Source organism: Boleophthalmus pectinirostris, unplaced genomic scaffold, assembly GCF_026225935.1.
Source record: "Boleophthalmus pectinirostris isolate CB_2022bp ecotype Guang Dong unplaced genomic scaffold, ASM2622593v1 HiC_scaffold_23, whole genome shotgun sequence".
NCBI lineage: Eukaryota > Metazoa > Chordata > Actinopteri > Gobiiformes > Gobiidae > Boleophthalmus > Boleophthalmus pectinirostris.
Genome location: NW_026571207.1, coordinates 21,586,975 through 21,603,506, shown reverse-complemented (window position 1 = coordinate 21,603,506; position 16,532 = coordinate 21,586,975). Strand labels below are relative to the sequence as shown.

General features: G+C 37.9%; 2 protein-coding genes across 3 annotated transcripts; one reads left to right on the top strand and one right to left on the bottom strand.

The window, feature by feature from the left end:
* The first annotated feature begins 619 nt into the window (after positions 1-619).
* On the top strand, positions 620-13,034 carry znf185 (zinc finger protein 185 with LIM domain). Of its 2 annotated transcripts, XM_020928436.2 has the most exons (32): positions 620-1,620; positions 2,383-2,417; positions 2,502-2,619; positions 3,118-3,225; positions 3,315-3,341; positions 3,472-3,522; positions 3,605-3,652; positions 3,726-3,797; positions 4,135-4,215; positions 4,297-4,356; positions 4,582-4,665; positions 4,751-5,095; positions 5,771-5,845; positions 5,977-6,048; positions 6,225-6,308; positions 6,470-6,520; positions 6,661-6,714; positions 6,880-6,939; positions 7,436-7,486; positions 7,590-7,634; positions 7,851-7,898; positions 8,036-8,104; positions 8,476-8,541; positions 8,657-8,725; positions 8,985-9,080; positions 9,429-9,470; positions 9,755-9,790; positions 10,604-10,636; positions 10,971-11,042; positions 11,545-11,604; positions 11,860-11,965; positions 12,518-13,034. In XM_020928436.2, the coding sequence occupies exons 2-32, from the start codon at positions 2,408-2,410 to the stop codon at positions 12,617-12,619; spliced, it is 2,295 nt and encodes a 764-aa protein (XP_020784095.1). In that variant the 5' UTR covers positions 620-1,620; positions 2,383-2,407; the 3' UTR covers positions 12,620-13,034. The 2 variants fall into 2 exon arrangements, with proteins under 2 accessions (XP_020784095.1, XP_055015076.1); XM_055159101.1 differs by lacking the exon at positions 6,225-6,308 and having other exon boundaries at positions 718-1,620.
* fut11 (fucosyltransferase 11 (alpha (1,3) fucosyltransferase)) lies at positions 12,920-16,400 on the bottom strand. Its single transcript, XM_020928358.2, has 6 exons — positions 16,240-16,400; positions 15,686-16,024; positions 15,216-15,596; positions 14,511-15,130; positions 13,140-14,353; positions 12,920-13,024 (listed from the first exon to the last, which is right to left on the bottom strand). The coding sequence occupies exons 1-5, from the start codon at positions 16,240-16,242 to the stop codon at positions 14,203-14,205; spliced, it is 1,494 nt and encodes a 497-aa protein (XP_020784017.2). The 5' UTR covers positions 16,243-16,400; the 3' UTR covers positions 12,920-13,024; positions 13,140-14,202.
* Positions 16,401-16,532: the final 132 nt, after the last annotated feature.

The window sequence follows — 16,532 nt, the reverse complement described above, 5'->3', positions numbered from 1 at the left end:
CACCAAGTATTTCTATATTGTACACTGTGTTGTATTTAGAACATTCTATACTCTATTCTATACTGTCTATACTGCATTTAAGTCATTTAATTGTTTTCTTTCTTGCTCTTTAAGGTGAAACGTAATTCCCAGTATCAGTGTGGTGACAAGAAGGTGGGGGTGAAGTTCAGATATTTAACATTCCCTTTAATTCTGCTGTCTCTAAATGATTCACTGCTATAGTCAGACACAGGGCGAGCTGTCGGACTGGTTTTTGGTGCAGGGAACGAGGGACTAAACAGATAAAAGTAAGCTGCGTTCACGCATGCATTGTGTACTCACCAGAGTGAAACTTTGGCTCTCACTCACACATTTCCTCTTTCATCTCCTCTGTCTCGGACAGATATTGTGAAATCTTTTCACACCCTTTCAGATTTATAAAGGGCACAAAATATGTGCCCAGCATGTGTTCATTTGTCTTTGCTCAAGCGGTAAGCTGATGTCAGACGTGGAAAGTAACTGGATACTCAAGTAGTTTTGTACACTGTAGTTGAAAAATCTTGAGAAAACACAATGTTACAGAATCAGTACTAGTATAATATAGTACTGCTAGAAATAGAAAATGTAATAAAACTTACTATATATTTCTGATTTTATTTTACACTTAATTTGTATATACAAAATGTATTTTGAGTATCAATACATTTAAATCAGAATAGCTGTAAATTATTATTATTTTTTCTCATTTTGGTCTTCTCTATTACATACAAAACATTGTATTTTTGCATTTTTTGCAAATATTAAATGCTGGAATAGACCACTACTTTGTACCTCTACATTTTTGGCTACTGTACCCACCTCCATGCTCAAAAATCTCTACTTAAATACATCTTTAGTAACAGTATTATTAGAAGAAAGAACACTGTTATTATTACACATATTTCTGTCAACACTCAAATATGTTTACATAGAATACAGGTGCAGTATTATGGCATTTCACCTTTTCCTTTGTCATAACGCAATAATTATTGCTAGTTATTATAGACATCAACTTGTTGACCTAAACTTTCTTTAGAATCACAAGCATTCTCATTTGAAACAGACAACGGCTGGTTTCATGTTTGTGGCATTCCTCCCCTTAGTTTATGTTTTCTTTGATCGCATCTTGATGATGCTGCTGCTCCTTCTCTCTGTTTTCATTCTCAGCAGGGCGGTAGCACAACATTCCCAGTGGAGACGTTGCTATGTGCCACTTAATTTGTACATAACCCATGCTGTGTGCCTGCTTTCCATTCGCAATCCCCCGTCCACTACTCGACTCTTCTATCTAATAATTGTCTTCCTTGTGTGTCAGGTATTGCTCATTGCTAACACAGCTCAGATGTAGTAAACAAAAAACTGTCTTCTTAGCAACATCTATTACGCATACAGAAGAATCAGTTGCACACACATACATAGGTAAACGCAGCTTGCTCCACCCCACATCTCGCCTCTGGACTTGTTTAGCTTGTTACGCCCGTACCTGCTCACTATTGCAGGGACCAAGGCACCTGTCAACCACACTGTTTGATTTCACGCTCATAGGAGTCCTGCCACAGGGCTGACCAAGCACACACCATCTGGATAGCAACTCTTATTTGGGTATGTACCAAAAACTAAGTAGATTTTATGCATAAATGTAAAGCAGGAAAAGTGATCAATCATCATATGTAAACCTTGAATATATCTTCATGTTTGCACTTCTGTGGGCGTTTCTCCACAATGATTGTACAGTTGACTGTCGTGTTTTAACTTTGGCACTGCTTTTCATTAATCATTTATCTATGATGTCCTAAGACATGGGCAAATATGTCCTCTGAGCCCTAGGTGTATTTGTTTAAGCACATATTCGATTCAGCATTCTTAAAAATACTTGCTCAATGTGATTCACTGTGCCCAAGGAATAAAAAAATCAGTTACATTTGCATTTTGAGTTTGGCTGTTGCACAAGTTTGCATTTGCTTGAAGCCAGTGCCTGTGCCAAGATAAAAGAAGGCTCAATTCATTAATATTTCTTATATTAAGTGTTCCCTAAGGACAGGTTTTCCAGTGAGCACAAGTTGATTTCTTTGCTCATTTGGAGGGGTTTAATGCAGTTGTTCACACATATAATTTATTCCTAATTTAACTCATATTAAGACAATCTGGAGGATCCGTGTGGCTTTTCATGTAAGGTAAATGTGATGTTTTTTGGAAAGTGGTAGTACAGGATAAACAGCATGTCTCAAGTGTGAGATGGAAGCATTCCTTTCTGTGCACATTTTTATTGGTGGAGAGCATAGTGTGGGAATAAGCTATCACACTTCACGTAACCAACAACATTTTTTATATTTTTTGTCACCTTTAATTTTTATTTAATTTCAGGACTTTTTCAGACAAAAGAAGAACCATGTCAAATGGTAAGCACCAACATCACACATCTGAACTGATTATTGGTCAAATGTACTGTATTTGAACAATAGACGCGTGTGGTTTTGTCTTAGATGGGGACAAAGCTGCTGTATTTAAAACTACTAAAGTCCGGACCAAATTGAGAGGGGATAACAGCTGGTTACAGCGCCACTCTGATACCCAGCCTGAAACACAAGAAGATAAACCCTGGTAAGAGCAAATGGTGCCTTACATATCAGTAAAAGCAAGAATTATGTGGTGGTCTATAATGATGAAGTAAAGCTGAAATCGTCTTAAAGTCAAACTTTTGCTATCCATTGCATAATGATCTATTCTGGTTAATTAAGAATTTGCCTGTCTTGTGCTCTGAGGCATCTTAATAATGTTCAAAAGAATATAGAGAGTGGTCCATGTTCAATATCTTCTGTATCCTACCTCAGATCATGGTATATCATACTAGTGCATCTATCTCCATGTTAGTATAGTGATGCATTTCTTTAACCACACTTTTTCGAAACGTTTGTCCATTTGGCATCAGGCATAATTGGGTATCAAAAAAGATGTCAGTGCTAAGGCTGTCAAATAAATAATTTTAACTTTAACTTTAAGCTCTTCCAATAAGGTCTGCTTATGACTGATTATGATTAGCCCCAGACTTGAGCCTGTTGCCAATTCATAAAAGTTAATACATTTTTGACCCATTAACAGGATTGCAGAAGTCAGAGCCAGCCGCTTGAATGGAGCCAACGTTGAATCAAGTCCAGTGTCTTCACCAATCCAATCCTCTCCATCACCCCGCCCTACCAGCACTGAACGGTAAACTATGCCCTTCATGGGATACTCACACAAGTACTTAGTAACCTCATTATATTACATACTTCTAAGAAAACATGTTTCTGAACCAGATCACCCACATCTGGATTTCTGATCAGGTAACACATTTCTTTTCATAGCTTATATATATGTATATATATATATATAATATGCAGGAAATAAAAAAGATGTAGGTGTATTGGTTGAGCTACATAAGGTATTGCTATTCATTATTTGTTTTGTATATAGGGGTGTATTTACTAAAACAGAGAAACCACCAACAGCATCCAATGGCTACAGGTATGTGTTAAAAGTTATATAGTCTAACATATTGGGTATTACACATCTCCTCATAAGGAATTTTGTGTTTGTTTATTTGCAGTGGAACAACTCAATTTACCAAAAAAACATCTGAGACCTACAAAAAAATGTGAGTACTCAAATCCTCAGTTCACAGTTGGCACAAAGGCTGTATTTTGATAAAGTGTGTTTTTGTCCCTTAGAGCCCCGTACACTGTGAAGAAAACCGCAGAGAACCAGGAGGGCCAGCTCAGCACGGAGGAGCTGGAGAAACGGTAAGAACACTAAAGCTGAAATGTTTTTCTCAAGATTCATTTTGTTTGTTGGTGTTGGATCAATGTTTATATGGCATTTTCAATACTATTTAAACTAGGATTATGGGCCATTTTTAATCATGACCTGTGAATAATCTCTGGCACAGGACATCTCACTAATGTTATATTAAGAAATATACATTTGTAAATAGAAGAAAGGTTCACTGTGTAACATGTATTGTTGGTGGTTACTGGTTGGGTGTTAAGGCTGTTTGTCTCCAGATTTTCTTTGTAGGTGGACAATGGGTGATTTAGAAAAAGAAAAGGTGTTGAACATATAAAATGCCCTATTTTGCAGAACGGAGGCAGCCAGTAGTGTGTTGAACAAATCTGCAGCAAGACAGCGTTCTTATGTACTATCTGCAGCAAAGATATACGAGTATGTACATTTAAACATAATTCTGGATTAGTTCATTCATTATACCAAACTGACATAAATGATTTGTCTATTTCCATTTAGATCTAAAGACAAAACCCCAGACCTACTGGTTAACAGCACTTCATCATTTGTGGCTCAAAGGTAGACATTAGTATTTTCTCCTCAACCTAAGATCATCCTCATCGTCCTCTCTCTGACCAAATAATTTCATATTTATTTTTACATTTCCTGTTATATGACTCTACCTCAGCCCTAAACTCTGCTCCACTTTATGTGTCTAAACCATCTTATTCTAGCTTGTTTGCTGTTGTCTCTTACACAGAATCTAACGTTTTGTATTGTTGTTTGTATTGTTTGTCAATTCAGGGTTGATATTATAGATGATGAAGAAAGCAATGCGTCTCCCTCCACCACCACAAGTGTTACTCCTCTGCCCAAGGCTCAAACATTGTGAGACTAATCCTTCTTTTTCATTAATTTATTTAATGACTGTACGATTTAATCACATACCACTCATTGCTGGCATACTTTGCAGAGTCAACACAAGTTCAACAAAAATTGAGATAACAGAGGAAATTAAGACAGAAGAAGTAAAAGTAGAGGAGAAAGCCCCAGAAAAAGACCCATTTGAAAATATGGTACCAGGATGCACAAAAGTAGCCACTCCTTTGCCAGAACTTATTCCTGATCTGGTCCAAGCCACATACGTCAAAGCTGATGACTCAGGTGAAGTCAAGCAGCCTGTATCACTTGTAGTAGAACCAGCTCCACCCTCTCCACCTGCCACCCCGCCACCACACACTGTAACAGTGGACTCCATTGTAGTAACGACAGAGGAGATTGTGAAGACAGAACCAGAGAAAAAAGGTCTACAAATAAGGTGAGTCTCAACTCTCAACACATAAATGTATGTCTTAAACTGAAGTTGAACCAAAGTCACCATAAGGTAACTGGGATTTAGACATTATCCAGATGTCTGTTCAGCAAATTCCAAATATGTATAATGTCTTGTTTTAAACCACTTTGTCTTGAACAACTAAGTTCATTTTACCAATTTTGTACTTTTGTGAACTGGGAATAAAGAGTTAATATAATATTTCATCTTAGGTTTTCAGAGCTATGTATTTCTAACCAGCCTTTTTGTTGCACTATGCAACTTTTATGATGGGCAGTGTGCCACCTGCTTGTCCCCATGAAAGATGTGTGATTTGCCTGAATTCTCCATGGAGAGGTTCAGTTCACAAATATAAAATCCATGCTAAATTTGTTAAATTACAGTGGATAATTCCAGGAAATGCTATAACATCTCCATGGAGACAAGGAGACAAGGAGAAAAGTCTCATAGTACATATTTAAAGAAGAAAAGCCTGTATGTTCACTCAAGGAACAAGCTTCCTCATTCATGTCAGAGTAGTTTGTGTACGTACCAGGCATTCCATGTGTTTACCTTATTAGACCTCTAACCACTCACAATGAACTTATATTGTGAAGATATTGTGTGTAAATATGTACTATATATGTCAAAACAACTGAAAATTGCTGCTCTTTCTTGCAGCGTTGAGCCTAAGTCAACTCCTACAGTCAGTAATGTGGAACCACTAACTGATGATTTGCTGGGTCTCAACGACAGGTTTGTATGACACAGTATATCCCTCTCAAGATGGCCTGTCAAGATATGAACACTAGGTGGCACTGTTGGACTGCTGTCTTTAGAAATGTCCAATAAATAAATTCACTTTTTTTTTTTTTTTTTTTTACTAGCACAGAGTTGGTTTCCCTTGTCCCTCCCAGTTCAGGACCTTGGAGTCAAGATCTGCTTAGCCCTGTAGAAAGGTATAGTATAGGAACAAGTATTTCCCACCGACATCCAAACACTGTGTATAAGTATTATTATTTCATAAGTTGAAAAATCAATACTCCTCTAAGCAAGCAACCTTTACTTACCTTTATAAGATGGACTGACTGACTGCCAGGATAGAAAGTATGGGTTTATAACTGTGTCTTTGTAGTGAGAAGCCAGCACCTGTCAAACCTAGCAGCAGCATTGTCGACCTGCTGTCAAATGAGGACATTGTAGTCACAGAAGTGCATAGGTGAGAGTGACTAATTCTAATCACATGGTGTCCCTGGGATAATGTCCTCCAATAAAGCTTCGCTACATGAAAGTCTGATCCCTCATTCAATGCTTTCAAACATCTTATCTGCACTTTATTCAGTGTTTTGATTAGTATTGGCTTTCTTTTGTCTTTCCCAGCCTCAGAACACAGCCAGTGGAGGAGACACAGCCAGTGACAAAATCACAAAGGTGACTAAATAACAAGCCCTTCGTAAACAATTATCTGTCAATGCACCACCAAGGAACGCATTGTATCCAAATTTGTCTTGTGATGATTTTTAAAAAGTCTTTCTCTTTCTCTCTTTCTCTCTCCCTTTCGGTCTTCCAAGCGTCACAGAAACAGTCACAATAACTACCAAAACTGTGATCATTACTGATGAAGGGTAAGGGGACAGTCTGATCCATGCTATGTTGGGTTGTCAAAAAGACCTTTCTGCCATTGTAAATTCTGTATGAGGCAAACCACGCTAACCTTTGCTCCTCCTCCTTTCTCCTTTTATCATGCCATTCTTCCGCCTTCTTTTTTCCATGTCTCCATCGCTGTGCAGTGAAGAGGAAAGAGCAGATCCCCTGAGTTCACATGTGATTACCACAGTGACTGAATCCAGGTACTTAATTACACAGCAACGTCACACCCCAGTCCCCAGTCATTCAATACTATTACGAGCCAACTACACACTTTTCATTATAACCCTCAGTAGGAGTTCACTTGTTAATTTTAGACTGAAATTAAGCATAATCTGTTTCACTGCTAGTTGCTCCACAGAAAGTTTATTTTTAAGTTTTAGTTTATTATATTTGTCTGCAGGATTGTCTTACGTGTGTTATGTAAAAATTGATAAAATGTATGATCTAATCAATTTAATAAGCACTGCCCAATCAGAGTTTATTTCAGGTGAAGTGAAAAGTGTTGCCACTGAGAAGACAACTTGTATTTCAATTTGTCAATTACATCTCTAATTTTGATTTACTTTGGCCCCGTTTGTTTACTATTCAGAGTGCAATAAATCTTTCCATTATGAGTCATTGTGATCAGAATTCCTCTGACACAAGATGGGCCCTGCTGACAATCGAGAGTGAAATCAGTGTGAAATTGTTTTTCAGCTCGACTGATCCGTTTGATCCATATCCGATCGGGACCACATCCTCTAACAGGTAATCATATTGGTTCTGAGCTGTGACTGTTTTCCAGCCAGATAGCATCTCGTCATGCATAATGCAGCACTTTCTGATTATGAACCACTTTTCTCTGTTGCAGCTCCTCTGACCTGCTCCAACCTCTGGCAGACGTTTCCATCAACAGGTAACAGCACTGGTAGCGTAAAAGCACCATTACTCTCTCGTAACTTTGCTTGAACCTTGATACTACTACATGTGTACATAAAGCCTTGTTGCTACCTCTCATTTGTGTTGAAGCTTGTTAAATAATTATTATTTATAATGAACAAGCACAACCCCAGACCCACATGCAATTTGCATACTGATTTAATCATTATATTCAATTTCTCCTCTTTTTCAGTGCATCAGACACATCTGTCAAGACCAAACAGCCCACTGCAGAAACAAAGTAGGTTTTTCTTTAGGTGTTATTAATATATAGTGGTATTAAGAAGTATTATATGCCAGGATAGAAATGTCCTTCAGGAGCTGAGAATTTTCTAAAATGACTACTTGCTATAATTTGTATCTTTTTGTATTCATCAGTATGAGTGGTAATGTCCTGGATTCCCTCTCAGATGACGTCATCCCATTCAACACAGAGGCAACATCAAGGTATCCAAATGTAACGTGGGTTACATTATTAAATGCACAATTGTCTAAACTACTATGGAAAGGAAAACTTGAATATTTTTATATTTTATATTTTGGCCTTAACTGCTCTGATTATATAATTTTTCCATGTCTATGTGTACCTTTTTGTGAATAACAACATTACTGCTCTATACTCAAGTACATTTCTTTTATCTTATCTTACAACATTACTTTCAGCAATATGATTCTTGACATCAAAGAAAACTTGAGTTGACTTGAGTCAGCAGCACTATAATTCTTCTTTCATAGACACTTATGCCCATTATGAACATACAAGAACTGTCTCATGTCGTTTGTGCCATAACTTGTCTGTGTCCACTTCACCTCCTCAGCCTGAGCACTCATCGTTCGTGGGCACGCACATGGGAACCAGAGGAGCCAGAGAGCACAGAAGAGAGGTGATGACACACTTACACTACTATTATACTGCCAACACAAAGTCATGTTTCATTCATCTTTATCTCGCCACCCGTGTCCATTACCCTCTAAAAGCCTTTCAATGTCTTCTCTTAGCCAAGAGGCGGCAGAAGCAGAGGAGGGCCAAGATGGAGACCAGCAGACAGTGATCATGTTCGAGAGGAAGTATGCTTTATATTGAAAGCTTTGGATACATAGCTGGCCCATTTATTCTCATAACTCCCCTTCTCTTTCACTATGAGTGACTTTTCAAAGCTCTTAAGTCGCTGAGCTGGAAAACATTGTGCACTGGTGCTGATAGAAATGGGTCAGATAGAGTAGAGACAACCACAGTAAACAGATCCCCCCTTTGTAGATATATCTAACAATAAAGAGTACAATTGTTGTCTACTGGTGCAACAATATGTTTTTGTTTCTCCCGAAGGTCGAGCGAAAATGACTCCCCATGGGACAAGTGGACGTCACCGACTGTGTATAGTATCAGCAACGAGGAAGAAGATGAGGAAGAGGACTATGCCATGTAAATATCCATGAACCTTTCTTATAATGTGTAAAAACACACTGTCTGCCCAGACAATTTTAGAATTCGATATATATCGTAAATCATACATACAATAAAACCTGTCCTATCTTGCATGGTTAAACTTCATATTTAATCTGTTCTGTTATGAATGAATATAGTGTGTCTTTTTTAGAGCAGTGCTAATCTACAACCAATCTAATACTTGATCTTTTAATGAATAAAGTGTATGCTTTAAGTACTCTTTTATACTAGTTCTATCACATCTTGATAAAGTATTTGCACTAGTTTGTTAATAGTCAAGTTAGTTATATTTTTCTTTTTCTAATCATCCTGTTAATATTACAGAGATACAGAGACACAAATCATAACCACGGTCACCACTATTAGGTAAGTAAAACCAAATATTTCAGACTACAAATCTGGCTAGTTTTGTATGAACAGCACAATATATGTAGGAGAGTTTTAGTATTGCACACTGCAGCAGCATAATAGACTCCAGACTGCACCTGGTCAATAAAGCTGACCCCTGAGGAGAAGTGAGTCAGAGATCAGCGTCATTCACTTATAAAAACTGCACACTTTTCTGCTCATGTGTTGCCTTCACTATTGACTCCAGCAGCCCAAGGTTTTAGGTTTAATACTGTTTTTTTTTTTTTTTTTTTACTTTCCAGGGAGACACACAGTGAGCCGGAGCCTAGCATGGATCGGTAAGTTTATCATTTTGACAGTGCCGAGACCCAAGTTCATGCTAGGATAATTCTGCTATTTTATTTGGTATAGGTGAAAAGATGATCAAAATTCTGCTCTAAAATGTTAGTGTTTCCCATCTACTCGATTATTATTAGTACTGTATAGTATAAAAAATACATTATCAGAAGACATATTCTAGTTTTTTGTTATGAAAAATAATAGTCAGCACACCTAAAACCCTAAAATGTAAAAAGAAATATTGTAATGTGAGTACTACTCGGCTTTTATGTTTATTTTTATTTATTTTTTTTACACAGAACCACCTGTTAACCTATCCTACTTACCTGTTTTCTCTATGTAGGGTGAATGTGTTACACAATTGAATCCAGTCCAAAGTGTATTCATTATTTTGTACTATTTTGCCTTTTCAAAAATTTTCTTTTCCTTTGAGGATTGTGTTAGTTATACAATGAGAGATTTAGGCCAAATCCTGTGGGAATGCAGCTGCCTGGTGGAGATAAACTTACCTGCAAATTGTTCGCCTATTTAAATTCATACCATGTTAAATGACAAGATCTACTATCCCATTGTCTTTCACTTTACCCTCATTTTCCTGCCTATAATTATCAGTTTCCAGATGTCAAATTAATGATGTGCATTAGAGATGTCCCTTTGTCAAAGCACAGGCCATTAAACACTGCGTCATTACCAAGAGCTTGCACAGAATGATTATCTCCTGCTTGACAGATATAGGCCTGTTTTACTATCACTAATCATTTTACTGACATCGCAGTGAGCAAAAAACTAACGCAGCTGTTTTCTGCCCTCAGCACTTTGATAGAGCCAGAAGCAGAAATCAAAAAGTAAGTAATCTATAGCAAGGATCAACCACATAATTATGACCATCTAACATGCTGACCATGGGAGACAGAGCCTTCTATGTCCAAACCCATACACTCTGGAGCACTCCTGACACACAAACAAACTGTGGAAACCACTGATCACTTCAAATCACATCTCTATACATTCCTGTTTAATCTGGTCTTTAATCCCACACAACCACTCCCATATATGTGTTCTTATGTGTGTATGCACGACTGTGTTCTGTGTGTTATTGTGAAAAGTTATATAAATGAAAGGTATTATTATTCTTAGTATTATTAGGACATACTTAATCCATATATTTATTTTCTTTAGGCCATTTGTTTATGTTAAGGAGTATGTCAACACATCTGAACTGTCCCTACTGAATGCCAGAGATACTGACAGGTAATTTGTTTAACTAACTTCTCAAAGGTAGGTTATGTAGTCTGTGCTTTTTCCAGTTTGAAAAAGGTAAGATACTACAACTCACAAGTAAACCTGGTTTGCCACTTGCTTATTGTGGATATTGATGAAAGGTGACTCATGTGAAAGCTCAGAACCTCCACATCAAATCAGAGGCCATTTTTTATTTAAACCAAGTGTTCTTGTCATTGGATCTGGAACCTCAAGTGTGAGGCTCATACTGATTTCTTATTGGACAATCATCTTGAGAACCAAAACAGCCAATGACAACATCAAAAACTTCTCCATTATGTCCAGTGTGTTTATAAATCAGCGTTAAAGTTGTTATCAGTAGAATTGATATTTGATTTGAACATGTTTGCCTCATTTTGAGACAGATTGGTCTTGTTCATACAGTTTGAAAATATAAATTGTTAATCACCTACAGCATCATATTGTGTTTATATTTATAATGGTTATATCTAATTGTATTTTTGTTTTATAGGTCTGATTATTTGACGTCAACATCTACCAGTTACTCGTACAGCAGCCCCACTTACTTGAGGTAATAACACACAAATCGGAAAACCGACATAAGCCAGTCTTTAGCTCTAATCCCAAGTTTTTTCTGTACATTTAAACCATATTTTTATAAGCAGTTCAAGACACAGAATTCTTCAAAGGCAGATTTTAAGAGGGCTCAGTCGGGGCTTCAGAGGATTATTTACACCTACAACCACAATAGGATAGATATGGTCACAAGGGTTATTCCAGTAAACTGAGCATCGCTGAACCAACCTGTCTCACTGTGTCTCTCCAGTGGCTCGCTGTCATCCAAGTGCACATTCTGTGGGGAGCAAGTGGGCAATGACTCCAAGATTACCATTGACCATCTGAACATCAACTGCCATCCTGAATGCTTCAAGGTAAATTTTTATCACACAGTATAAACTTTTCTGATGAAGGTTCCACAACTTGCTTGTCTCTGTGGAAATGTAGAATTGCCTAGACTCTTCCACAGTATGGCAGTATATCATGCATTTATAATGTTACAGTTGTGTTTATAAAAACATGCATTCTTACTGTAGAATGGATCATCTCCCCACAGACCTAACCTTAACATTATTTAAATAAAAGTGTTGAGTTGACATGCAGATTAGTAATCACATATGTGAAAAGGGTTGTTGCCACTGAGTACTGATGAAACAACTTGGACATAAATAATATAAATCTACTGAATACAGTCTCACATCTTTAAATGGTTTGAAAACAAAAAGTTATAAGTATAAGATACCTTTTTCAACAAGCACTCAAACTAATTATCTTTCTCTATTTCAAGAATTCAAGCGTTTTTCTTCTTCCTTGTTCTGTTAATTGTGTCCTTGAATCTCCCTAACTTTTAATTTCAAAAATGAAAAACTACAGCATCTTTGTTTTTTGTTAATTAAGTTTCTATGGTAACCCTTTTATAATTTCAGTGTGGCATGTGCAGTAAACCTATGGGAGACCTTCTTCATAAGATGTTCCTTCATGGAGGGAAAGTCCACTGTGAGATTTGCTACAGAAATGCTTTGGACTGATTATAGATGGCCTCTTGTGCGGCCTCTTATGCTCTGGCCTTTCTCTTGTTCATTAGTATACAAGGAACAATTGTTCGTTTAAAAAGTTTGGACTAAGATGAGTCTAAACTTGATGTGGTTGATGGTGATCAAGGAGACCTTTTCGAACAATATGACTATGAATGTTTTTTCTTGTGTTAGGTCAATCTGAGATTATTTTCTTTTTTCATTTCGGGGGAAAGATGTCTGCCTCTGTCAACTACAGTATGAAGGATATGTCTTTAAAAGTGCATGTTACAATGCAATACAATACAATTATAATTACAAATTCATGGGGTTTATTACAGCTGGTTACTATTTTAATGTCATTTTTCTGTTCATGAAATTGTTTATTGTTCAATGCTTTGTTAATAAATCTTGTTCTTTCTAATACAAATTGTATTTGGTAAAAAAAAACAAAAAACTAAACAAAACAAAAAAACAGATGAGTTTACGTTTATACTGACTCATAAGCTTCTCAAAGCTTTTTTCATTTACTCACTCATAATTGGTGAAGGTGAACCATTATAGGTGATTTTGCCACTGGTCTGCGCATAAGGTTTGCAAGTGTTTTACGGCATCAGCATGCGTGCCCTCAATGTAGGTTGCCAAATATAAAAAAAAAAATACAGAAAGATTACAAAGGTAGTAAGTCATATGAGGTGGTCATCAAATACAGCTGGCATACCAGCATTTATGAGAGCATGTATGATCAAATCTACAAATCCAGCCATGGTCATACATATTAGAAAACATTTTCAAAAAGCACATCATAGTGCTACTTAAAGACCTTTTGGATGAGCTGAGGAATACTTTCAACAAGTAATGAATTTTTATTAAATTAATTCCTTTGTTGAATATTTTACTTGCATTTCCTTTTAAATCACTTTGCACATTTGGAGTGTGCTTTTGGCTCATGGGTATTTGCCACCTGCAGAGTATAAAAAAACAAATGCAGTGCTTCACACAGCTAGACAGGCTCCCTGGGTATTGAGGACAAATCATGGGGTATTTCCAGTCTAAAATATGTGCCTCCCATGAGAATAAACTATAGTGTATTACTGCAGTGACAGAGCAGAAGAAATTATATGCATGTATGCCTATTTTAGATATTTGAGACTTATATGTAACAAAAAAACAACAGTTTATTTGGGCCCAGTTTCACTCAAAATGAAATGCTTATTGCTTTAAAACACAGTACATTTTGTTTCAAATTCATATCAAATGTATTGTCTTGTCTTGGTAAAAAATAGTTTTCAGCATTGTAACCATCCTTCAGTACCTCAAAGGCAAGCTTACCGAAGCACAGAATAGGCAAATGGGCAGCACAAAAAAACTAATGGAAATATAATAATATCCATCTCACTTTGAACTGACCACTAATTATTTCAAAATAACTTAAAAAAGCATGCTTATAAGAGTCGATTGTATTTGCTATAAAAAGTATAAACACTTAATAAAGTGGTTTATCTGGTTATGGCACATTTCAGTCACTGAAATAGAGGAATAACTGACAGTGAATTGAATAATTGAATGACAGTGGCTCCTCAAGATTTCAGCCACCATCAGTGGGGTCTCCTGGCTCTGCTCACAGCGATGTTTTGGATGTGCTTCCACAGCAATGAAGGGTCTGATTCGTTATGTCTTATCAGAGACTCCAGCCCCTCGGCTTGGTCCAGGCTCTGCCAGTAATCCTGAGGCCATATTTGCAACCATCTGTGGAGAGATACACAAACAGATAAGGATCACTATACGGAGCATTTGGTTAGCAAGCATTTTAATTAGAACACTTAAGTAATTGTACCACCCATATTATTCAAATAAAAATTATATAGACTTTCACTGAGCAAAACTGTTTCTATGTCAAGCTTACCCGTCATCTTCTGGCAGGTCCTGAACATCTCCATACCCAGGCTGAGGGAGTGGACACCCCATGTGAGAGTTATTTGCCATTTTAGGTGGTGGTGGTTCACCACTCTGGACTTTTTTGTATGCTTTTTCTGCTGCAAGTCTCACATTCTCCTGATCACAGACATAACATTCAAATCCATTTAGATAGTTTGGTTTACTCATGTCATTAACTCCCCATTCACGGGTCTCTAATGCCTCCAATAATTTAGTATTGGTTATACTCTTTGGGTTCTTAAATTGCAAATATTTTTCATATTCCTCATCATTCTCATCCAGATATTTGATAAAGTCTGCAAGTGCTTTTGGTGAAGGGAAGTCATCAATGATTATCACGGAGTGCTTGTTCGGCATCCAGTCTGCCACCACTGCAGAGCCCCGATATATGGGCACACAGCCTTGATGAAGAGGCCGCCACAGCTTTTCAGTCATGTAGTCTGGACATACGCCATTCTCCAGTGCCAAATGAAACTTGTACCGTGCTACAAAGCTCATGAAATTTGGATCCTCTCCAGTGGCAGTGGATGTGTCCTCTAGATGTTCAGGCATGGGTTTGTTGTTTAGGCATTTCCCATAGGAATCCACCTGATATGGAAGAAAAATAACAGAATGCAAACTGGAGAGCATTTAATTGCATATACATAAAATAAACAATACATTTTTGTATTACTTCAATGTACTTCATGAGCTCCTGGATATATCGGTCTCTGTTGGAAGGCACATCGCAGTGAGACTGCATGTACAGCACAGGGGCCAGGCCCTCTCTCCTCAAACGGTTCTTCTCCTCCAGAGGCACAGATGTGGGCCTGAGCAGGTAGTCCAGAGAGGGCAGCCATTGCAGGGTCAGGGGGTAATCAGACTCCCTCCGAAAAGTAGCAGTATAATTAAACAGTCGGATTCCCGGTCCATGTGAGAGGAAGTAATTATTCATGGGCGACTCTTCGTGGAAGAGGGCCCAGGTTTGGTGCTGGAGTCGAGGGAGTGGTGCTTCATATGCACGGAAGTCTGTGCCATAGAAGATAATAGATGCAGTCCTTTTGTACAGCTGGACCTATTAAAATAGAGATAATTAATCTCTGAATACATACAGAGTGAATTAAAATATTTCAGGCACAACTTTTGGTGTGGAGAGCAGAATACCTTGCGGTTGCTTGTCACCAGGCATGAGGACTTGGCACAGTCAATGCGTTCAGTGTCTCCAGGGAAATGTGGGAACAATCCTCCGCTCCACCAAAGCAGAATGGGCAGCTCCTTGTTGCTGCGGTGGTCATTGTTGCCTGGACCTCGATATGAACTGATGGAGGCAAACTCCATCTCTGATAGAGCGCTCTGGGGCTGAAAGGCTGCATGGTCCACTGCCTCCCAGGCCCCTAAGGGCATCTGTTCATCCGCTAAAGAGGCAAAGGAAACCCAGACCCAGCACAGGAGGCCAAGGACTCCCAAACACACACAGGGCACGAGCCTGCCCCTCCCCAACATCTGCAAGACAGAGGACGGAGTACATGAACAGTGAAAAGAAACAATCTAACAATTTCAGAGAATGACACATTTGCTGCAATTCTGTTATGTATTGTGATGTTTCAGTACTTTGCTACTCTCTACTATAATATAATCATATGCAAGACATGTTGGTCTAGCAAAATGAGAGGGAATTCTAAAATCACAAAATACATTAGAATAATCCGGTCTCTTACCATAATCAAAGCAACATGAAGAGGCTCTTTGGTCGCAGTGTCATTTCCTCATCCAGCTCACCGCGTTTGCTAACGGGAGAGATGTGACTAGAACTGAGTCTGTGGGACAGAGAAAGAAAGAAACAAACACAGCTGCCGTCTTCTTCGGCTCACAGTTGATGTCTGCTCTCCTGCACAGCGACATCGCCAGGTCCAAAGTAAGAAGTACACACATAAAAGACTTGTTCATAAGAACACAATGCGCAAACACTGACAAGTGTTATAAAAAAAACACACATTAATATCATAGTTGA

Excerpts from the sequence above, each read along its gene's own strand:
- znf185 (XM_020928436.2), top strand. Across the intron at positions 4,357-4,581 it reads TCATCATTTGTGGCTCAAAG|GGTTGATATTATAGATGATG; the intron begins GTAGACATTAGT and ends TTGTCAATTCAG. Across the intron at positions 5,096-5,770 it reads AAAAAAGGTCTACAAATAAG|CGTTGAGCCTAAGTCAACTC; the intron begins GTGAGTCTCAAC and ends TCTTTCTTGCAG.
- fut11 (XM_020928358.2), bottom strand. Across the intron at positions 15,597-15,685 it reads TGGTGACAAGCAACCGCAAG|GTCCAGCTGTACAAAAGGAC; the intron begins GTATTCTGCTCT and ends CTATTTTAATAG. Across the intron at positions 15,131-15,215 it reads AGCTCATGAAGTACATTGAA|GTGGATTCCTATGGGAAATG; the intron begins GTAATACAAAAA and ends CTTCCATATCAG.